The 24,946-nt window shown below is 39.0% G+C and overlaps 2 protein-coding genes across 2 annotated transcripts in view; both read right to left on the bottom strand.

Moving 5' to 3' along the window:
- Positions 1 to 24,946, bottom strand: part of LOC311093928 (uncharacterized protein) — a 773,523-nt gene that overhangs the window by 351,474 nt on the left and 397,103 nt on the right. The gene's annotated exons all lie outside the window — the stretch shown is intronic.
- Positions 381 to 24,087, bottom strand: LOC311093977 (uncharacterized protein). The gene is made up of 6 exons (XM_084131693.1): positions 23,971 to 24,087; positions 13,778 to 13,830; positions 13,013 to 13,324; positions 9,950 to 10,195; positions 9,787 to 9,837; positions 381 to 9,682 (listed from the first exon to the last, which is right to left on the bottom strand). Coding segments are annotated over exons 1-6 (810 nt in total). The 5' UTR covers positions 23,973 to 24,087; the 3' UTR covers positions 381 to 9,536.

Raw genomic sequence — 24,946 nt, 5'->3', positions numbered from 1 at the left:
TTGGAAGAGCCAGGATATTTTTTATATAACTCTGATTGTATATGTCTGTAAGAAGAAAGTCACCTAGGATGAGTTGAGAGTGAGTAATTCATGGGCTAATTTTCATTTTAAAGTGAACTATCCCTTTAAGCTCATGAACAGCTTCTGGGACATATTTATTAATGAATCATTTTGACCATATTATATGACAAGTTCTTTATAAAAATGTACAAACACAAACGATGTATCTTCTCAGTTCACATGTCATAACTGCATTACTGCATGTCTTTTCTAAAGTAGTGAAAGAGGAAGTCTATTTTTTTCTGTGGTAATGACAGGAAGCTTACCCTGCGGTTCTAAAAAGGTGAAAAACATCAGTGATAAAAGGAAAGACGCTCAAAACTTGTACAAAATATTTATTAAGTTACATATTTAAATATACAGACAGTAGAAATATATAGTTTTCCTCTTGTATCATGATAAACAATATAAAGTATGAGTAGAAAACAACTGAAAGAAAACAAAAGGACCATCAACCTAAAACTATCCCAACATCAATATGTCATCAACATCAATATCTCTTCCAACAGAGGCATTATACTGAAATGAAGACATGTTCACATCTTTTAAAAGGATTACTGTACTTTCACTCATATTCACTCAGCTCTACAATAATCAACATTTCACAGATGACATACAGCTTGATTTGCAATACTTCGTCAGTGCAGTCTCAAACAGTTAAAAAAAAAGTTTTTTATCAGAATGTAAATATTGTAATGCTTTTGAGGACCATATGGCTCTAAGTATTGTGTAATGGCAAATTCAAAGCAAAACAGGATGTTTGACAGAAATGACAAATGACAAAAAAAGAGAGATCAGAGATACAGTATTTTTGTTATGACTCATTTTGCTGCCATGGATTGAGTCCTTACCAGCAAAACAATTATATCATAATTATTGTTTTTTCCTTGTGGAATCTGTCACTCACAAAGTGAGTCACTCACTTTGACCCTGAAAATTAAGGTATGGGACAAAAATGCCCCTGTATGGGTTTTAAGCCCAGGAATCACTGCATGATTTTTAGCTGTCCCAGATGAAAGTTTGCCATTGTGTAACAATCATGAATATTTTTGTGGTTGTGGCTCTGAAACGTTGGTCCTACGTCGTACAGTGAGAGAGGTTCACCAAAGGTGATAATTTTCTGACAGTGTCATAAATACAGCATGATCATCTCAAAGTGCTATGAGGCTACAACCTCCTTCTACGACCTACATCTACTGACCAACCAATAAAAATGCGATATAAAATCAATGTGACATGGCGCTAAATCAAATCAAATCAAATCAAATTTATTTATATAGCACAATTCATACATCAAAGCAATTCAATGTGCTTTACAAAGAAAAGTAATAAAAAAAAATGAATAAAAACATCATAATAATAGTACAAGATACACACAAACACAAGAAAGATTAAAGAGATTTAAAAGATATAGGATAAAAAAGGCATAAGAAACTGTAAGGCTGAACAGTATGGTTTAAGAGCTCAATCATAAGCACGTGAAAAAAGAAATGTTTTTAACTTGGATTTAAAAATCAACACATTTGGGGCACATCTAAGATCTTCTGGTAGTTTGTTCCAGTCGTGTACAGCAGAGACGCTAAACACAGCTTCTCCATGTTTTGTTCTAAATCTTTGCTCTACTAGCTGACCTGAGTTCATTGATCTAAGAGTCCTGCTTGGTTTATATTTTTCAAACATTTCAGAAATGTACACAGGTCCTAAACAATTCAGCGCTTTATAGACTGAAAGCATCACTTTAAAAACTATTCTATAACTGATTGGGAGCCAATGCAAAGTTTTAAGAACCGGAGTGATGTGCTCTATTTTCTTAGTCCCGGTTAATAATCTAGCAGCAGCATTCTGAATGAGCTGCAGCTGCTTTACAGTCTTTTTCGGAAGCCCGGTTAATAGGCCATTACAGTAATCTACCCTACTAGAAATACAGTACCCGTCCTTCGGATGAGACGTTAAACCGAGGTCCTGACTCTCTGTGGTCATTAAAAATCCCAGGATGTCTTTCGAAAGAGTAGGGGTGTAAGCCCGGCATCCTGGCCAAATTTGCCCCTGGCCTCTGTCCATCATGGCCTCCTAATCATCCTCATATACTGATATACTTATTGGCTTCATCACTGTCTCCTCTCCACCAGTAAGCTGGTGTGTGGTGGGCGTTCTGGCGCAATATGGCTGCCGTCGCATCATCCAAGTGGATGCTGCACATTGGTGGTGGTTGAGGAGATCCCCCCTTCTATGTAAAGCACTTTGAGGTCTCAGAAAAAGCGCTATATAAATGTAACAAATTATTATTATTATTAGAAATAAAAGCATGGATGAGCTTCTCTAGGTCTTTTTGAGGCACCAAGCCTTTGATTCTAGATATATTTTTCAAATGATAGAATGCTGTTTTGGTGACCGCTCTGATATGACTGTTAAATGTAAGATCTGAATCTATTATAACACCAAGATTACGCACTTGATCCCTGGTTTTAAAGGCCCGGGAATCTAATTCTTTAATAGTACTTCTTTTATTTTTGTTGCCAAACACAATAACCTCAGTTTTATCTTGGTTTAGTTGTAAAAAATGTAGATTCAACCAGGTTTTTATTTGCTCTATACAGTGGCACAAAGAATCTATTGAACTGTTGAACAGCCATATACATATGAGTGTCATCAGCGTAACTATGGTAATTAATGTTATTGTTATGTAGAATCTGGCCTAAAGGTAACATATAGAGATTAAACAGAAGCGGTCCAAGAACTGATCCCTGTGGAACTCCGCATGTCATGCCCACCCTATCAGATTCAGAATTTCCAATCGTAACAAAGTAACTCCGACCATACAGGTAAGATCTGAACCAATCAAGGACTGTCCCAGAGACTCCTACCCAGTTTTTCAACCTGTCTATAAGAGTTCTATGATCTACAGCAGGGGTGGGCAAACTACGGCCCGCGGGCCACATACGGCCCGTTAGGCTGTTTAATCCGGCCCGTCGAGTATTTAAAAAATTGTCTTAAGATCGCATTAATTTTGCCTTTTTCTTGCAAAACTTTGCGTTATATATAAATTGCGTTGCATATATTTGACAATCGGAATATCAGATATTTCATGCCATAGCTAACAAATGTAAAAAAGGAAAAATGACATAAAAGCAGATCATCATTCATTCAGCGCTGTTGTGGCTGCGGTGTGTCACGTAACAAGCTAGACGCGTCACCATGGAAACCAAACAGACAGCAACTTAAGCGCATAGACTTGGTGCACGTTAATGTTTTTTCCTTTTTTTGAAAACTCACAGAGAAAAAAATGTTTGGTAACCGCTTGCACACGTTTAGTTTTTCCTTTGATTTTTCTGCTATTTAGTTCTACTCTGGATTTGTGGATGTATCCTCCTGACTGATTCCGTTTACAAAACCTTTATCGCCCGGCTTTCGACTACGCTCCCCTGACGTCTGCCATGTACAGAACCCGGTTTTGTTCATTAAATGTTCTGATCTGCATTTGCTTTTTATGTTTTATTTTATTATACTTAAAATAAATTTGTATATTCGTTTATTTCGTTTTTTTCCAAATTTTCGTTTTTTAAAAATTAACCTCAAAACATAACATGCTAAATGGGGGATATCTAGCATAAAAAAAATGTATTGTCAGAATGTCGTCTCTCAGTTGTTGAATTTCGCGCAGATGTTGCCACAACGTAAATGTGTTTGCCCAGCCCGATCTCATGAAAGTGCGAATACCACGAATTGTATTTGTAGTTCTTATGAAACGCAGTTTTCGCGTGCATATGATACGCACTTAAAGGGATAGTTCGCCCAAAAATGAAAATTCGGTCATCATTTACTCACCCTCAAGTTGTTTCAAACCTGTATGAATTTCTTTTTTCTGCTGAACACAAAAGAAGATATTTTGAAAAATCTCGGGTAAACCAAACAGTTGATGGACTCCATTGACTTCCATAGTATTTTTTTTCCTACTATGGAAGTCAATGGGGTCCATCAACTGTTTGGTTACCGACATTTTTCAAAATATCTTCTTTTGTGTTCAGCAGAAAAAAGAAATTCATACAGGTTTGAAACAACTTGAGGGTGAGTAAATGATGACAGAATTTTCATTTTTGGGCGAACTATCCCTTTAATGGCGTGTAATAGGCACGCACTCCGCACCCCTAATCCTAACCAAAGGGTTTACAGTGCGCAGCATATGCACGCAAAAAAAAAAATATTTTTGGCGTATAAATGGCACGAGAAATAAAATTTGTGGTATAGATACGCAATTTAATGAGATCGTGTTTCATAATCTGCTACTGGGCCGGCCCTCTGTCAAATTTTAAAACCCAGTGTGGCCCTTGAGCCAAAAAGTTTGCCCACCCCTGATCTACAGTGCCAAATGCTGCACTGAGATCTAATAGAACCAGAACTGTTATTTTATCAGAATCAGTATTCAGCCGTATATCATTTAAAACTTTAATTAGGGCAGTTTCAGTACTATGTTGTGGTCGAAAACCTGACTGAAATTTATCTAAAAGACCACTTGAAGTCACAAACTCATTTAGTTGAATAAAAACAGCCTTCTCAATAATCTTGGCTATAAAAGGGAGATTTGAAATAGGTCTATAGTTGTTCATTATAGAAGCATCCATTGTTCTCTTTTTTATATGGGCTTAATGGCAGCGGTTTTCAAGGACGTTGGAAAAATGCCTGATTGCAAAGAACTATTGACTATTTGGTGCAGATCTGGTGCTATAGAGCTAAAAATTGTTTTTAAAAAGTCTGAAGGCAGTATGTCTAAACAACACGTGGAAGATTTAAGATGTCTAACTATTTCTTTGTGGAATTTTTGATCGATTACATTAAAATGTGACATAGTAACCAAGTTATGCCTTGGTGGTTGTAATGACGGTAGAGAATCAGTGTTAGACTGTGTAGTACTGATAATCCGTCTAATATTTATAATTTTTTCATTAAAAAAACACGCAATGGTCATGTGAGTGATTCCTTGTGAGTGATTGTCGAGTTCACGCGCATAGGTTTAGTTACCTATGATCACGCGCGTGAACTCGACAATCGACTACTTTGGACTTCAACCGAAAACAGGATGTAAACACAGGTATTTGCGCTGGCTTAAATAACATCATTTTTATTCATTTCTTTCACATCTACTGCAGTCAGATTCACCCGCGTTCACTCTGAAGGAATCACTCACATGACCTGTGCACTTGTAATGACACATCAAGGATGTTAAGAGGCTAAAAGCAGGTTTAAATATTGCCCCATTGAAGTCAACAGGGTGCAAATTTTAAAAAGAGGATAACACGGTGTAGGCAACACCGATTTTTGTCGTTGTTCTCTGTACTGACAGCTCTCCAAATTGACAAAAAAATGAGCTCAATGTTAAAATTGACCGGAGTTCTCCTTTAATAGAAACAGAGTTTACTGGCAAATTCAGGGTAGTAAACGATTCAAAAATGATCAGACAGGGCAAAATCTTTAACCATGAAATATCAAGACCTTTAGAAATAACCAGATCTAAAATGTGACCATGAGTATGTGTACGCTCTTTCACATGTTGAGTGAGATCAAAAGTGTCTAAAAGTGCAAAAAGTTCTTTGGCATTACAAATTTCTTTGGCTAAAACTTGATCAAGCTCTATTCCCTTAATCTTTTACCACTTATTTTTTTTCCAGCACAAATAAAATCTACAACTGCCAAGCCCCACCCCATTCTGCAGGCTGCAGCCATAGACATATAGAAGTCCCATTGGCCGCTGGATTGTACGTCAACAGCGCCACCATAATTGTCCGGCAACTTGCTGTAACTCTCGTGAGTGGACTGAAGAAACGGTGCCTGACTATTTTGTGGTTTTACAAACCATCGTACGATCCAAACCAGATCTCGGGGAATTACCTTTCACAGGTAAGACTGAACAATTGTTTTTGGTTGTATTTGTTCATTACAACATTATGTTGAGAGCTAGTTAATTAAACTATTAATAGCTAGCAATAACATTATTTATTTATGAAAGACTTTATAAGCGATAATATAATGTTCACATGATTCTTATGAAGTCTGAGCTTATATTATAGTTTATATTATGAACTTATGTAAATGGTAAGTGAGTCTTCAGGTCAATGCAGTGATCAGAGGACTGACAGGACAGATAGAGATAAACCGACTCATCTCTGCTGGTGTTTTGATTGCTTGTCATCTAATCGTGGCTCATTTTTATATTTTCCTTATTTTAGCCAGTGGAACCAGGATAACACAAACTCAAGGAAGGCTGAAGAAAGCCTGTCAGTGACTGTTCTCTGCATTTCCTAGAGACTCTTCTGCCTATTATTACTATACGACTTACACTTTTATATTATTTATACTATTATAACTCACTATTTTATTTACTATTTTTATTTTACTGACTATATTATTTTACAATTTATGCTATATATACTATTTTATTCAGTTATTATATTACTTCTATATCATACCCATACTTAATATACTCAATTGTATTTTAAGGCTAACAATAACAATATGCAATAGAATAAAACTGCGATTTACTGTATATTGAACTCTTTTTTTTTTGTATATTGAACTTTTTTATTGAAGATTTACTGTATATTACATCTGACCTTATATTACACATATATTTCATGCAATTTATACCTGCCGTTACAGGGTGTCGGACTGATTGTGCAACAAAAAACAGAAGCCAGTCTCGAGAGCACCCCATTTTGGATCTGCGAGTCATGCAGCTAAATTTCAAAATGTTAACCTTAAGACAAATCGTGCCACAGATCAGATCCAAGGACTGGTTTGTCACAATATCTCAAGGACGCATACTTCCATATATCCATCCTTCCATATCACACTTTTGCTTTCGGGGGCAAAGCTTACCAAAATCGAGTTCTTCCATATGACCTAGCACTATTACCCCGCACTTTCACAAAATGCATAAGCTCTGGTGCCTCTGCACCTGCAGGGTATTCGCATCATGAACTACATTGACGATTGGTTGATTCAAGCTCAGTCGCATCAGTTGGCGGTTCGGCATCGGGATGTCGTTCTCGCCCACATGAAAGAGTCGTGTTTATGGTTAAACGGCAAAAAGAGTGTTTTCAAAAAGACCACTTTTCTAGGCGTGGTTTGGGACTCAATGTTGAACCAGGCATACCTCTCACTGGCATGCATAGAGTCCATCCAGTCGGCTATGAAAAGAATAAAGCTAGGCCAGTCATTCAGAGACTGTTGGGTCTGACGGTAGCAGCGTCCAATGTAATACTGTTTGGCCTGTTGTCATTTGAATTTGAATTTGAATTTATTTATTTAAATGGGACAGTGCATATTCATGAACGTACAATCAAAGTTGAACGTAAATACGCCGGATTTAGCACAATGCTAATTTCCATCCGTAGTCCCAAACATAGACAAATACAAACCAAAAAACAAACAAACAATATACATATCAACAAATATACATATAGAGCTAAAAAACATTAAAAGTTCCTATACCTTATAGAGTACTTATTGTAATATTTATTTAAAGTGCATAAATGCCTGTACATAGACATCCCAAAGTACTTATTATAAATATATAAATAAAACTACCTATCAAATTTTACCTTCATACTTAATGATTACATTTTTGATTGTTATTCAGCCATCTTTTAAGATGTTTCTTAAATGAAACAAAAGTGGGACTGTCTCTAATTTCCGTTGGCATACTGTTCCAATTTGTGCAGCCTTTAATAGAGAGGAAATTTTGTGCAAACGAAGATTTTCTAAATGGTACTTCACAATCCCCCCGGGTAAATGATCTAGTCCTCGTCCGGCTATTTCTCTTTTTGATAAAATCCCCCAGGGGTGGTGGGGCGATTCCATTCATAGATTTATAAATTAGACAGCTATTTTACAATTTTTTAAGATTTTCAAAATTTAGGAGTTGATACTTCTCAAGAATTGGACAAAGGTGAAACGACTGTTGTCATGAGACCCTTGCAGTGGTGGCTAAGGACCAAAGGGTTTTCCCCAAGGGGTAACCCCTTTTGCATGATCAGGGTCACGCGGCGATGCTTACGTGCCCTGTTTATATGTTAGAAACCTTGGTTCCTGTCCCTGGGCCCAGTGTTAGGAGCTTCTTGTCGTCACAAGATGCTAATGACAGATCCCTCCCTCAGGCATCCCATGGCACATCAACCGCCTGGAGATGTTGGCTGTTTCTTGCCTTAAAGAATTTCCTCACAGACCTCAGGGGCCATCATGTGCTTGTCCGCACAGACAATACATCAGAGGTCGCCTACATAAATCATCAGGGGGGGTTTGCGCTTACATCCACTCTGCAAACTGGCGCACCAAATCCTCCTGTTGTCCCAGGGGAAGCTACTGTCACTCAGAGCAGATTGCATTCCTGAGGCCCAGAATATAGGAGCAGATGTCGTGTTGAAACAGGGGCCGAGGCGCAGGGTAATGGAAGCTCCACCCCAAGGTGGTGAAGCAGATATGGAGTGTCTTCGGCCAGGCACAAGTGGAGAGAAGAAATCTCATTGTCCACTCTGGTTCTCCCTCACACACCCAGCTCCCCTGGGAATAGATGATATGGTACAAACATGGTCGAGGCTACGTTTGTATGCTTTTCCCCCGAACAGTTCTGAACAGTTGTTCGTAGGTTTTGGGCCCCCTAACAAAGGGTCCCCTGCATCTAAGCAGAGAATGAGCAAGTTGGTGGTTGAAGCTATTTCACTGGCTTATGAGTTCCCACTCTACTAGGAGAATAGCAGCCTCTAAGGCCGTTATGTCAGTAGTTGCTCTCCAAGATGTCTGTGATACATTCTACTCTTTAAACCTGGACTCTACACAAGCAAGATTCTTAATAACTGGAGACAGAACCTTTTTCGTACTCCAGGCAGATCATAAACCATTGAAACCGGTTGAGAAATCTAAACGTTTTTGTGCTTTTTTGTCCAGAAAAGCCGCTGCTCCCCGTTTACTTGTATTTGTTTATAGAGCGGTCTTGCCCGGATCAATATGGCAGACTCGTTGACGTATCGCAGCAACGGTAAATACCTGCCAATGGGGCGTCTATGTATTGATTATGTCTATGGGAAAAACACCTTGGCAGGAACACAGACTCTGCTTTGGGCATGCTCATCCTTGTGTATAGAGCATACTGTACAGAGTCAGACAGACATTAATAAATTACAGGAAAATCGAAATTTTGGGAAACAAGCGACTTGCTAAAGTCAGATTCCACATCATTAAAACAACAATAATGATTTATGTATTATATGTATCACACACATGCCACTGCAAATTTTGTATGTTAACAGAATCTTGTGCGGTTCTGTTCACTCTTAAGGTGATTTACAAGACGCTAGATGTTCTGGGCCACGTTAACAGTTTAATCGTGCTCCACAGGGGCCCTCAGGAGAGATTATTATAGACCCTCTAATTCCTCTGATACTCTGATTCCTCTGAACACTGATTCCTCTGATCCTCTGATACTCTCATTCCTCTGTACTCTGATATGACGGCTGCAAGTAAAGTTCATTCCGACGCCAGGATTTCTTTATGACAAGAAAGACAATCACACCCACCAGAGCTCCACACACAGACAGCACAATCCCTCTATGATTTCTAATGATCTCTACAGCTGGAGGAAGGAGGGAAGAGAAAACAGTTATTTAAATGTTTTTTCTTAATTAACTCACTGTTTAAAGATTTTGTCAGTCTCTCAATAACTCCTCTTCTACTTACTATGTTGTTCAGTGTCATCCTTGCTTTCCACTGGTGAGTCTGTACTAGATTCTGTAGAGGAGACTGAAAGGTTAATTGCACCCTTTAGCATCAATTTACTGTTCAATTCCTGATTAAAAATAAGCTCAAATATTTCTGCTTGATTTCACTGATCTTCTCTCACCTGTGACTGAGACTGTGATCCAGATTTCTCCTTCATAATCCAGAACTCTGTATGTTCCAGTGTCAGTGACTGTAAAGTCATTAATGATCAGAGTCTCGTCACTGACGGTCAGTCGATCACTGTTGACCCCGTGACCTCTCGTCCACACCTCTGTCCAGCCTTCACTAGAGTTTCTCTCCACTTTATCAGCGTTGATCAACAGAACATCCAACTTCAGATCCTCTCCTTTCTGCACAGAGATCTCATCTGAGGAGGAACACAAACATTCATCATTAATCATTATTATAATGGTGTCAATCAGTCAAGGCCATAATAACATATTTAACATATTTATAATTAAAATCAGCCACTGAAAAGCCTATATTGGAATCAATCTGAATATTGGATAAATGTTACATTTGGCCCTATTTTAACGATCTGAAACGCAAGTATCAAGCTCGAAACGCAAGTTACTTTGTGGGCGGGTCTTGGGCGCTGTTGCTATTATACCGGCGGGATAAATTACTCTTGCGCCCGACGCAAATCTAAAATCGGTTGGTCTGAAGTGGCTTCATTATTCATAGGTGTGGTTTGGGCGTAACGTGAAATAAACCAATCAGAGTGATATCTAACATTCCCTTTAAGAGCAGGCGCGCTTGTTCCATGGCGGATTGCTATTATAACGGCGGATTTGCCAGGAGCGGTTCACAGCCGAGGAGATCGACGTTCTCGCCAGGGCCGTAAAAGACAGAGAAGTGACATTGGGGATGGAGAAACACACCCAAATTCCCTTCCGAAAAAGAAGTTTATTCAAGTGTGCTATTAGCATACTTTTTTTAAACTAAAAAATAAGAAAGTATACTTTTAGTCTACTTTTTATATACTTCTCAGAAATATGCTTTATGTACTTCTCAGAAATAAACTTCAAATTCCACTTAAGTATACTTGACTTATACTGACAGAAAAGTCTAAGTATATTTGGCCTCTACTTGTTGATCGAGATATACTTAAAAGTATAATTAAGTATTCTTGGCTTGTCTTGTGTTTACTATTTTGATTGAGTAGCTTATTAAATACTTTTTTAAAATTATAATATTACACACCGTCTTATAAACTAACATGTTCAGCTTTATATAGTAACAAACTTTCGGGTGGAATAGCTTATAGAGTAAATAAAATAAGCATGGAAAATAAGTTTATTCAAGTGTTCTTATTAGTATACTACTTTTCAACTAAAAAGAAGAAAGCATACTTTCAGACTACATTTTATATATTTCTTAAAAATATACTTTATGTACTTCTCAGAAATATACTTAATTAAACTTAAGTGTACTTGACTTATACTGAGAGAAAAGTCCAAGTATATTTGGCCAGTACTTGTACTCAGTCTTTTCATCGAGATATACTTAAAAGTTTTAATTATTCAAAGTATACTTGGCTTGTAGTTGTGTTAACTCTTTTGATCGAGTAGCCTATTAAATATACTTTTTTTTTTACATCGTTTTTCATATACAGTCTTATGAAACTTTGTTTGAAAATATTGATTAAAATATTGATATAAAACAGATATGTTTCTAATTCTGCGTATCTGAATTTTTGTGTAGGCTAGTCCACAGGTGTACATAGGAATTTACTTTAATTAAACTTTCCCCCACCATTGACTGAATTTTCCAGCTATCCATGTTTTCACTGGTATACGGTAGGGGGCGCTATATGACATCGTACAGAATCTCCGGATCAAAACACAGGAGAAGAAGAAGCTGAAACAAGTGATCAGTGCTCACTCAAATGTAAAATAATGTGATCATCAAACATTAAACAGCTTGTAAATCAAAACTGCTTAATGTTTCCAAATGAAATGAAGCATAGACCTAACCCATGAAGAGAAAACGACTGAAGCTGTGGGGGTGTTGGACTCGATTTACTCTATCTGTGTTTGATCATCGTTCTCAATCTGATCTTTGACAAAAATGTGATTTTCTCAACTATTTTGTTTAAAATGTTGCCTTTCTTTATGAAACTTACAGACATTCAAGTGTTGATAAAAAAGGATGAATGAAGCTAATAAAATGTTTTTTAAAATGAAAGTAGAATTAAAGATATTTTTCAAGTATAAAAAATAACATTTGAACATATAGTAGTATAGGCCTACTGCAACTGCAAAATATATATATAAATTGTAAACTATAAGTATAATGTTAAGTTCACTTAAAGAAAACTTGTAGTATACTTGCGGTATAAAACTACTAAACTAGAAGTTTACTGAGAGTACACTAAAAGAGCAACAATAATATATAAATGGTAAACTATAAGCATGATGTTAAGTTCACTTAAAGAAAACTTGTAGTATAAAACTACTAAACTAGTAGTTTACTGAGAGTATACTTCAAAGTTGCTACAAGTATTAAAATAGTAAACTAGCCTACTAGTATACTCATAAGTTCACTTGCAGTACAAATGAGAAACAATTATGAACAAGTTGTGCACTTAAAGTTTACTACTGTTACACTTATAGTACACTTAAACATATACTTTTATATACTTAAAGTGGGCAAATATACTTGAACATTACTCAAGTATACTTCATAAAATTAACTTGAAGTATACTTTTTAAATCGTAATAATGTATGATTTGCAAATATGAAAACTGCTGCTTCTGTGTAGTGTATCCAAGCATGCGCCCTTAAAGTAGCATATGAATAACATGCGCAACGCGCCACTGACTTTAGACTAGGTTTCTCCTGGTCTGTGGAGGAATTGTTTTCTAAACCTGCAAAATAGCACCAGGGAAAGTTTGCGCTGGAACACGCCTCCTCTTTACCTGAACCGCCCCCGGGAGCGCAAGTAAAATTTCCTAGTTTACCGATGTGCATCTGTGGAGGGAAAAGTCCGCTGTGCGTCGGGTGCAAAATAGGAATGAAACATGCGTCAGTGTACAAAGTCAATTGCGCTGGGTGCAAGATAGGGCCCTATATGTTTTTGTTGATCACAGGCCATGCATGCAATAGTAATATTATTACATTGTTTCCATTATTAGGAAATCATGAAAGCACATGATGATGGTTTCATCAGTTTTGTCTTTACCATGAATATGAAGATGGTATTCATTGATTTGTCGCTCCACTTCTGTCTGATCATTAGTGTAATAGACATTCAAAATGTATTTCCCAGCGTCAGTGTAGATCAGATCCTTGATGACGATGTCACATGATCCTTTTTTAAACACTCGGCTATTTTCACGGTTACATTCTTCATTCTCACAGACAAGGATGTTTTTTGAGAGTCTGATTAAATCAACAGCAGTAATCTCTCTGGCCTCAGATTCACATGTCAGGGTGACGTTTCCTCCTGTTTTCCCCGTCACAGATCGAGGGGTGTTTCCTACAGCTGGGGATTCTGCAAACACAGACAGAATAAAATTAACTCAATACAAAGAATCAATGCTGAAAAATACATGTATTGTTTCTCTCTATTCTCCATAATCAATGTCATCATTAACTATTCTTATTTTAGTCAAATAGATTTAAATATATATAATTGTGGGTAGCCTAATAATTAAGGAGCCAACAACATTAGCTGTGCCACATTTGAACATTTGTAAATGTTGATGACTACAGTATAAAGCTGTATCAGATGTGTCAGTGCAGATGTTGTGAATTCCTGAACATTGTTCATTAATAAATGAACTGGATAGAGAAGTAGTCATTGTGTGTGATAATGCTTGGACATTTCCATAATTAATTCACAAATGTCAAGCAAAGTCACTTGGTGCAAAAAAGAAACAATCAACTAGATCACCCTGGAATTGAAAATTAAACATTGCAATAAATTAACAAAAATGATACTGACCGCTATAATTGATTAAGCAAAACAGCAGCAGAAGCAGATTCAACCATCTGAACCTGATGAGAAAACAGAAGAGCCAGTTTATGTCACAGATACAGACACACAGGATTTGAAATTAACTTTTTCACTCACCGGTCAATTTGGCTACTAAATATTTAAGTTACTGGGCATTCAGAAATTCTACTAGCCAAAATGAACCAGAATAACTAAGTCACAGCTTATGTAAGGGATAATGTAGAGCGAAGCGGTTGTTATAGCGAATACAACCAAAATAGTCCATTCCGTCTCTACGGTTAGAATCCTGCGTCCATAGCAACGCTCTGTTTTTCATGGCAACAGTGTGTTATACTTAGCAACGGTCTGTTATCAAGAAATAACACACCGCATTTTACATTAGAATTCAACCAAGCCATGTAGTAAATATATATATATATAAAATGAAGAGGCAATTTGTTAAAGCACTTTATAACATTTAAGTAAACATATAAACATAAAAATACTAAGTAGCTTATTATGTTTTTTTTTTAGAACCACACAGTTTATATCTGCAAGTAATCTGGATTGTTACTGAGAAGCCTATTGTACACTTTGTAACCGCTAGAATTAATTTTACGGATGCTTTTCTGACAGTTTATATGCTTGTTTAGCAATGTGACAGACTTGATTGGCTTACTGAAAGTATTAAAAGGCTAGGAGAAGACTAATTGTACTGCACACTGCTCAAGGACCTATACCATGAAGCTGAACAAACTCAGGGTTAAAGGATTAGTTTTGAGTTGACAAAACCAAACCAAAGCAGTCAGGCTTTGTTGATGCCATGAAGCAGCTCATGAACTTTCTCTGTCAACTTTGATCTTGAAGCTGAACCAAACCCCTGCAACAACTCAGTGTTATTGGCACCAGATCAAGAGAAAATCTAATTCAAGTATATAATAAATATAAAATATAATTCAAGAAAATATAATTCAAATAATGAAAGTATATGTCACAGCCTTTTTTGATTCATTTTGGGGAAAGTCTACGTTACACTACTGTATACAGTGACCCTGCTAAGGCCATAGTTCACTGTCTAAGTGCTCGTTTTTGAGATATTCTTAAGAACATGTCCAGACAGAGCTGATACAATATAGAACAAATCAAGCTGTTTACTGTTTAACTTATTGTATATGACATAGCAAGTCAGTTGTGTAAATACACAACTGTTTGACTGTTGAATATTCATCATGTGTATATCTGTAATATTTATAGTGTTATTATACACTGCTCAAAAAAATTAAAGGAACACTTTGAAAACACATCAGATCTCAATGGGAAAAATATCATGCTGGATATCTATACTAATATGGACTGGGTAATGTGTTATGAACGAAAGGATGCCACATCGATTGATGGAAATGAAAATAATCAACCTACAGAGGATTGAATTAAAAGACACCCCGGAAATCTAAGTGAAAAAATGATGCAGCAGGCTTGTCAATTTTGCTGAAATTTTATTGCAGCAACTCAAAATGGTTCTCAGTAGTTTGTATGGCCCCCACGTGCTTGTATGCATGCCTGACAACGTCGGGACATGCTCCTACTGAGACGACGGATGGTGTCCTGGGGTATTTCCTCCCAGATCTGGACCAGCGCATCACTGAGCTCCTGGACAGTCTGAGGTGCAACCAGGTGATGTCAGATGGACCGAAACACAATGTCCCAGAGGTGTTCTATTGGATGTAGGTCAGGTGAGCGTGGTGGCCCTTCAATGGCATCATTCCTTCATCCTCCAGGAACTGCCTGCATGCTCTCGCCACATGAGGCCGGGCATTGTTGTGCACCAGGAGGAACCCAGGACCCACTGCACCAGCATAGGGTCTGACAATGGATCCAAGGATTTCATCCCAATACCTAATGGCAGTCAGGGTGCCATTGTCTAGCCTGCAGAGGTCTGTGTGTCCCTCCATGGATATGCCTCCCCAGACCCTCACTGACCCACCACCAAACCGGTCATGCTGAACGATGTTACAGGCAGCATAACATTCTCCACGGCTTCTCCAGACCCTTTCCTGTCTGTCACGTGCTCAGGGTGAACCTGCTCTCATTTGTGAAAACCACAGGGCTCCAGTGGCGGACCTGCCAATTCTGGTGTTCAATGGGAAATGCCAATCGATCTCCCTGGTGCTGGGCAGTGAGCACAGGGCCCACTAGAAGACGTCGGGCCCTCAGGCCACCCTCATGAAGTCTGTTTCTGATTGTTTGGTCAGAGACATTCACACCAGTGGCCTGCTGGAGGTCATTTTGTAGGGTTCTGGCAGTGCTCATCATGTTCCTCCTCGCACAAAGGAGCAGATACCGGTCCTGCTGATGGGTTAAGGACCTTCTACGGCCCTGTCCAGCTCTCCTAGAGTAGCTGTCTGTCTTCCTGGAATCTCCTCCATGCTCTTGAGACTGTGCTGGGAGACACAGCAAACCTTCTGGCAATGGCACGTATTGATGAGCCATCCTGAAGGAGCTGGACTGCCTGCGCAACCTCTGTAGGGTCCAGGTATCGCCTCATGCTACCAGTAGTGACACTGACCCTAGCCAAATGCAAAACTGGTGAAAAACAGTCTGAAAAGATGAGTAGGGAAAAAATGTCAGTGGCCTCCACCTGTAAAACCATTCCTGTTTTGGGGGCTGTCTCACTGTTGCCCATCTAGTGCACCTGCTGTTAATTTCATTAACACTAAAGCAGCTGAAACTGATTACCAACCCCCTCTGTTACTTAACTGACCAGATCAATATCCCAGGAGTTTAACTGACTTTCTTGCAAGAAAATAGCCGCGTTTCCACTGTCGGGCCAGGGCCGGGCCGTGCTAGAGCGTGCCAGGGCCAGTCGCGTTTCCACTGTCACTTCCGGGGCTTGATTGGGGCTTACTCGGGGCCAACGGCCAGGATTTCTGGCCCGTCGAATACCTTGGGCCAAAGCGGGCCACCTCGGGCTAGAGGAGTGGTTACCAACAGAGGCGGAGTTCACCTGAGTCGGGAGACGGCAGCGCCGGATGATTCTGTCAGCATTAAAGACTTTTAAAATAATTTAACTCGCGTTCATGTTTGAATGCCTTCTGTTTGTGATGCAAAAGACTATGCGCGCTAACCATTACCATAGTAAACATAGTAAACGCTTGAAGATACGCATAGTAAAAAAAAAACATAGTGAACGCTTGAAGAAATCAGACCAATCTTAAAGGCTATCACAGTCATGTTTTTATTTTATCTGTCAGTAGCCTACGTCTCGTCTCTTTATACCGGACTATCATAAAATAAAGTAACTTTTTTTCCGGGAGCTTCCTCTGTTTCTCTGACTGAAAATATCTGTATGGGAGTCGAGAGAGTGCTAAAGCTCCTCAGGTCGTATGGCATATATTTGTAGAAATTATCATTCTTTCTAAATGTGATGTATCTATGTGTCCTGTAACTACCAGATAAAGAAACAGACGCGACTGAAAAAGTAAGTGTGTCCTCTTTCTTTTGTGAAATAGACCTAACGGTAATTTATTTCTGAGTGACTAATGTGCAATTTTGACATAAATTAATTCATTATGATCAATGTATCACTTTTTATTGTAAACCTGAGGTAAAACATCGATGCTTGGGTTTTAAATATTCAAGTAAACAAAAAAAAAAAATTCCAGCAAACGGCCGCTTTTATCGTGTTTGTTTTCAACGCTGTTTCCAGTGATTTCTGATTAGTTTTATGATAAAACTTCCATTTGTTGGTGAAATGATGGGTTAGTGTGACGTTGTTCCAGAGAGGCGTGTTACGGGCGTGTTTTAGTGAAGCGCTGTGGAGCTTCTGGCCCGACAGTGGAAACGCAGGCCCGGTGCTATTGGCCCGAGGCTATTAGCCCGGCACGGCCCGTTTAAAGCCCTGGCTCGCACTGGCCCGACAGTGGAAACGCGGCTAATAAACCTCATCAAAGACTATTGGAAATGTTTGTCTTTTATTCAGTGATAGAATTTTGTTTGCCACCATTCCTCCCTGAAGGTTCTCGAGGCGACGGTAAAGCGACTCAAATTTGGCCTTACTCGTAGCCCAGCCTCCCTCATAATCACACCATTGACTAACACATGGGCAACTAGAGTGGCTTGAATTTCATCTGAGACTGCTTGTCTTCTTCCTTTGTCCTCCTCCTCCTCATTCTTATCCCTCTTCCTTCATGTCTTTCTGGATCCATTTTTCCAAAACTCAATAAACTGATTTGGGCCCTTCTATCTATCTATTGAAGGATCTGATTGATGTGTGTTAAATTTTGACTCTAAGTGTTTCCACCTGGGTAATTGTGTGCTAACTGAGCTGAAGCTGTGCTGACTTGAGTGAACAATTTTGAATGTTAGTGCTTTCTACATGACCACATGGGCAATGAGAAATGAAGGGATTTGTGTGTAGGGTTTTGCAGTGACAGTTCAACAAATCTGACTCATGTGTCAAAACAGGGAATAGTGTTTATAGTTTAGTGAAATGGGTGTGCTTTTTGATAAATGGCATTATGGTTTTGAAATTTTAGTTCAAAAGCCTAGTTATAGTGTTAGAGCAATCGAGATAAACTGTAATATATAATATGTATTTGCATTCTTTCTGTTTACACTGTTGCATGATCTTCTTTTATAGGCTATGAGGAAAAACTCTACCATGCACACAGAGAATGGAGCTCAATTCTGATCATAGTTTTACCTGTTCAAAATCAGACACTGCTCTCAAATCCTAAACAAAGTGATCAAAATGATATCAAGCAGTCAGTAAACAATACACAAAAAAATAGAAAACACATTGTTAAAAACATAGTTCTCAGGGAGAAGTATATTTTTAATCTCAAAACAAATTTCATATTTTTCCATCATTGTGTTTTGATGAACGAAAACATGTTCTATCATAGTAGCTCAGAGTTGATCAGAAATTATACTCTGCTTTGCTCTTTGCAATTTTTTTTTTGTTCTTCCTCCTCCTTGTACCCCTATTTTTACAGTACTGTACCCTGCATCTCACAAACGTGTCCTTTGTCTCTGTGATACTGTAATTCTTGTTCTTTGTTGATATGAACCTGCAACCAGTCAAAATCTATTGAGCGGTCAGTGCTATTAACAATGGAAAGCACAATGTACAGTATACAGACTACAATGCACTGTATTACAGTATACAATACTGAAAGGGACAAAAATCAAAGGAGTAAACGTGATCAGTGTGCTTCTTCTTGTCTTTGGGCTGGGTCAGGTCAGGCCAGAGCACGTCGTCGACATCACAAGCAATATTGTCCCTTCTCCTTTCTTGCCCTCCTCCCCCTCTTCCTCTATCTTGCCCTTCTCCTCTTCCTCTTTTTTGCTCTCCTCCTCCTCCTCTTTCTTGCCCTCCTCCTCTTTCTCCTCTTCCTCTTTCTTGCTCTCCTCCTCCTCCCCCTCCTCCTCTTTCTTTCCCTCCTCCTCCTCCTCCCCCTCCCCCTCTTCCTTTCTTGCCCTCCTCCTCCTCCTCCTCCTCCTCCTCCTCCCCCTCTTCCTCTTCTTGCCCCCCTCCTTCTCCTCTTCCTCTTTCTTGCTCTCCTCCTCCTCCTACTCCTCTTCCTCTTTCTTGCCCTCCTCCTCCTCTTCCTCTTTCTTGCCCTCCTCCTCCTCCTCCTCCTCCTCCTCTTCCTCCCCCTCTTCCTCTTTCTTGCCCTCCTCCTCCCCCTCCCCCTCCCCCTCCTCCTCCCCCTCCTCCTCCTCCTCCCCCTCCTCCTCCTCCTCCTCCCCCTCCTCCTCCTCCTCCTCCTCCTCCTCCTCCTCCTCCCCCTCCTCCTCCCCCTCCCCCTCCTTCCCCTCCTTCCCCTCCTTCCCCTCCTACTCCTCTTCCTCTTTCTTGCCCTCCTCCTCCTCCTCCTCTTCCTCTTTCTTGCCCTCCTCCTCCTCCTCCTCCTCCTCTTCCTCCCCCTCTTCCTCTTTCTTGCCCTCCTCCTCCCCCTCCCCCTCCTCCTCCTCCTCCTCCCCCTCCCCCTCCTCCTCCTCCTCCTCCTCCCCCTCCCCCTCCTCCTCCTCCTCCTCCTCCTCCTCCCCCTCCTCCTCCTCCTCCTCCTCCTCCTCCTCCCCCTCCCCCTCCTTCCCCTCCTTCCCCTCCTTCCTCTTTCTTGCCCTCCTCCTCCTCCTCCTCCTCCTCCTCCCCCTCTTCCTCTTTCTTGCCCCCCTCCTTCTCCTCTTCCTCTTTCTTGCTCTCCTCCTCCTCCTCCTCCTCCTCCTCTTCCTCTTTCTTGCCCTCCTCCTCCTCCTCCTCTTCCTCTTTCTTGCCCTCCCCCCCCTCCCCTCTTCCTCTTTCTTGCCCTCCTCCTCCTCCCCCTCTTCCTCTTTCTTGCCCTCCTCCTCCTCATCCTCCTCCCCCTCTTCCTCTTTCTTGCCCCCTCCTTCTCCTTTTCCTCTTTCTTGCTCTCCTCCTCCTCCTCCTCCTCCTCCCCCTCCCCCTCCTTCCCCTCCTTCCCCTCCTTCCTCTTTCTTGCCCTCCTCCTCCTCCTCCTCCTCCTCCTCCCCCTCTTCCTCTTTCTTGCCCCCCTCCTTCTCCTCTTCCTCTTTCTTGCTCTCCTCCTCCTCCTCCTCCTCCTCCTCTTCCTCTTTCTTGCCCTCCTCCTCCTCTTCCTCTTTCTTGCCCTCCCCCCCCTCCCCTCTTCCTCTTTCTTGCCCTCCTCCTCCTCCTCCTCCCCCTCTTCCTCTTTCTTGCCCTCCTCATCCTCCTCCCCCTCTTCCTCTTTCTTGCCCCCTCCTTCTCCTTTTCCTCTTTCTTGCTCTCCTCCTCCTCCTACTCCTCTTCCTCTTTCTTGCCCTCCTCCTCCTCCTCTTCCTCTTTCTTGCCCTCCTCCCCCTCCCCTCTTCCTCTTTCTTGCCCCCTCCTTCTCCTCTTCCTCTTTCTTGCTCTCCTCCTCCTCCTCCTCCTCTTCCTCTTTCTTGCCCTCCTCATCCTCTTCCTCTTTCTTGCCCTCCTCCCCCTCCCCTCTTCCTCTTTCTTGCCCTCCTCCTCCTCCTCCTCCTCCTCCTCCTCCTCCTCCTCCTCCTCTTTCTTGCCCTCCTCCTCCTCCTCCTCCTCCTCCTCCCCCTCCTCCCCCTCCCCTCTTCCTCTTTCTTGCCCTCCTCCTCCTCCTCTTCCTCTTCCTCTTTCTTGCCCTCCTCCTCCTCTTCCTCTTTCTTGCCCTCCTCCTCCTCCTCCTCCTCTTCCTCTTTCTTGCCCTCCTCCTCCTCCTCCTCTTCCTCTTTCTTGCCCTCCTCCTCCTCCTCCTCCCCCTCCTCCCCCTCCCCTCTTCCTCTTTCTTGCCCTCCTCCTCCTCCTCTTCCTCTTCCTCTTTCTTGCCCTCCTCCTCCTCTTCCTCTTTCTTGCCCTCCTCCTCCTCCTCTTCCTCTTCCTCTTTCTTGCCCTCCTCCTCCTCTTCCTCTTTCTTGCCCTCCTCCTCCTCCTGGGGTTTTAGTGTTTTAGCAATTGAGAAAAACTGTAATGCAGGTGACTGTATTATTTTTCTGCAAGAACCAAGACAAGTAAAGACTGATGATGAGCGCTCTGAGCAAACAGCAGTCAAGACGTGTGATTGCACAATATACTTTTCTTCATGTAGTTTTGGGCATCTACTGTACGCAGAACATCTCATTTTTGTTATATTTTGATGTTTTATTTTTGAGATTAATAAAATTGTATGTTTTAAAATGTTATAGCTAAGCATTTTTTATGTTTAAGAGAACATTTTGAGAACAAAAATAAAACTTCCTACTAAAAACTTTATAAGAATGTTAAGTAGTATTTTTAGGAGTATTTTTAGAGAATGTTATCCTAACTTTTAGAAGAACATTCTAAGAATAAGAATAAAACTTTCCGCTAAAAACTTTATAAGAATGTAAAAAATGTTATGATTAAACCTTTATAGAAGGTCATCACAAAACATTTTTAGAGTGTTCTTAGAGAATGTTATCCTATCTTTTAAGAAAACATTCTGGGAACAAAAATAAAACTACTCGCTGAAAATGTTATTAGAACATTAGGGAATAATGTTCTAACAATGTTATCATTAAACATATTTTTAGAATGTTTTTAGAGAATGTTATCCTACCTTTTAATAGAACATTCTGGGAACAAAAATAAAACTACTGAAAACATTATTAGAACACTGCATGATAATATTCTCAGAACATTTTTAGAACAAAAAATTTCTAGCTGGCTGTATACTGTACAATGAACAAATTGTATGGTCCTGAACATTGTGCTTTCCATTTGTTAACAGCACTGACCGCTCAATAGATTTTGACTGGTTGCAGGTTCATATCAACAAAGAACAAGAATTACAGTATCACAGAGACAAAGGACACGTTTGTGAGATGCAGGGTACAGTACTGTAAAAATAGGGGTACAAGGAGGAGGAAGAACAACAAAAAAATTACAAAGAGCAAAGCAGAGTAGTAATTTCTGATCAACTTTGAGCTACTATGATAGAACATGTTTTCGTTCATCAAAAGACAATGACGGAAAAATATGAAATTTGTTTTGAGATTAAAAATGTACTACTCCCTGAGAACTATATATATATATATATACAGTACCAGTCAAAAGTTTGGAAACACTACTATTTTTAATGCTTTTGAAAGAAGTCTCTTATGCTCATCAAGCCTGCAGTTAAAAAAACAAAAAACAAAAAAAACCCAGTAATATTATGAAATATTATTACAATTTAAAATAATGGTTCTCTTTTTTAATATACTTTAAAATGCAATTTATTTTTGTGATGCAAAGCTGAATTTTCATCAGCAAGTACTCCAGTCTTTGGTGTCTTATGATCCTTCAGAAATCATTCTAATATGATGATTTATGATCAATGTTGGAAACAGTTGTGCTGCTTAATATTTTTTTTATAACCTGAGATACTTTTTTCAGGATTATTTGATGAATAAAAAGTTAAAAAGAACTGTATTTATTTAGAATAGAAATCTTTTGTAACAATATACACTACCGTTCAAAAGTTTGGGAACAATAACAATTTTTTTTTAAAGAAATTAGTACTTTAATTCAACAAGGATGCGTTAAATTGATAAAAGGTGATGGTAACGATTTATATTGTTAGAAATGTTTTTATTTTGAATAAATGCTGTTTTTATGAATAAATGCTGTTAACGTTTTACTCATCAATGAATCCTGAAAAAAGTATTCCAAAAAAATATATTAAACAGCACAACTGTTTCCATCATTGATAATATCTGAGTATCAAATCATCATATTAGAATGATTTCTGAAGGATCATAAGACACCAAAGACTGGAGTACTTGCTGATGAAAATTCAGCTTTGCATCACAAAAATAAATTACATTTTAAAGTATACTAAAAAAGAGAACCATTATTTTAAATTGTAATAATATTTCAGAATATTACTGTTTTTTTTAGTTTTTTGGTTTTTTAACTGCAGGCTTGATGAGCATAAGAGACTTCTTTCAAAAACATTAAAAATAGTTCTGTTTCCAAACTTTTGACTGGTACTGTATATATATATATATATATATTTACTTTTCTTTTTATTTCCTTTTATCAAGTGCAGTCATACAGTATGTCACAAATGAACTTTCTGATGGTACAGTAAGGTGTCACGGGTAAGTCTACAAACAGAATAGCAGTCCATAGATATCTTTCGAGAACTATATGTTTTGAACAATGTGTTTTCTTTTTTCTTTTTTTTTGGTGTATTGTTTACTGACTGCTTGATATCATTTTGATCACTTTGTCTATGATTTGAGAGCAGTGTTTGATTTTGAACACAGGTAAAACTGTTTTGAGGCGAAAGTTTCATTTTGCGAGAGGAGTCAGAGGTTTTGTAAATAGTGCTTGAAGATGAGGTTTTGTGTTTAATGGTTTCAGAAAATGGAGCAAGGTTTCAGAAATTGTGTTGGAGCCATTGTGAAAAACATAGTACATGTTGATCTTACATGATAAAAATGTCCAACAAGAAACATCAAACTATAATATGAATCATGTAGCCTAATACTGAAAATAATCAGTCTGACTCAAAGAAACAAAAGGGCTTTAGAAATTTGGTGATAATCTAATCATGATATTTATAACCCCAATAATACAAACCATCATCATAATCATGGTCTCTAGCAGGATTAGTTTTCCACAAACAGAAACACAACTATTGGTTTAATCACACAAAAACACACAGACTGGATTTATATTTTAAAATATGAAAACTTACATAGTAAAACTTCGGCATGAGCCTTTTGATCAGCCGTCAAAACTTCATAAATGACTGCATTTAGCGACCGGTCAGACCAAAGATTCAAACAAAACTGAAAGTATAGGTTAATTTCCTTCCTGAAACTAACAGCCTCATGACTAACAGCTGAAACTAACAGCCTGTGCGGAAATCTCTGAACCACTTAGTTTTTTTTTATATATATAACAACAGGGGAATAAAAAGTAATGCAAAAACACTAATCTATAAAAACAGTAAAATAAAAAATTCTGCATCTTACATCAATGATCAGTCATACATCGAATACACCAAGTATCCTTTTCAACAGCCCCAATAAACCAGTTCATCCATTTCAACTTTTTAAATCACACATTTGTATATAAAAACAAAGCTTTTGAGTTAATAATATTTTATTGGTTCGATTAAACAAGCTCTTCATTAAACAAGTTAATACAATTTAATAAAATAACACATTTTATACAGAAACCTCATATTTAATGGTATAATATGATTTGTTAAATACATTTAATAGATTTTACTTTCAATAAAACATTTGTAATTGGCTGGTAAAAGGTGTTTTATGCATGTTTTGACTGAGTTTCACTTCATTTACACAGTTTCTGGAAGAGTTTCGCTCCCGTCACTAACCAAAAGTATCCCACAAAGATGAGCGATTCAAGAAAAAATTAAATAAGATTTGGCCATTATTTATAGTATGATTGGTCATTGTTTTCTTCTACTGGTTATTCTTTAAAAGCAGATTGAGCAATTAGATCCTGCCTCCTCCATTGCTGCAACCTAAATATTAAACCTAAATTCATCCCTAATAGACGAGACGAAAGCAGAAGTTGAAATCACAGGTAAAGTTTTGCTTGTTTAATTGATTTTTCTATTTGTTGTAACTGCTCTTCTGTGGAGATCTGGCACTAAATGTTGTATATGAATGTGAGTAACTCTTCTGTCTCTGTAGACGAGG

Source organism: Abramis brama (genome assembly GCF_963993115.1).
Source record: "Abramis brama genome assembly, chromosome: 12".
Taxonomy (NCBI): Eukaryota; Metazoa; Chordata; class Actinopteri; order Cypriniformes; family Leuciscidae; genus Abramis; species Abramis brama.
Note: the sequence above shows the minus strand (reverse complement) of the source record. Positions and strands in the feature narration are given on the sequence as shown.

What these genes read in the sequence shown, in the direction of transcription:
- LOC311093977 (XM_084131693.1), bottom strand. An exon ending in GATCACAGTCTCAGTCACAG is followed by an intron (nt 9,838 to 9,949) that starts GTGAGAGAAGAT and finishes TCTCCTCTACAG; the next exon opens with AATCTAGTACAGACTCACCA. An exon ending in GGATGACACTGAACAACATA is followed by an intron (nt 9,683 to 9,786) that starts GTAAGTAGAAGA and finishes TCCTTCCTCCAG; the next exon opens with CTGTAGAGATCATTAGAAAT.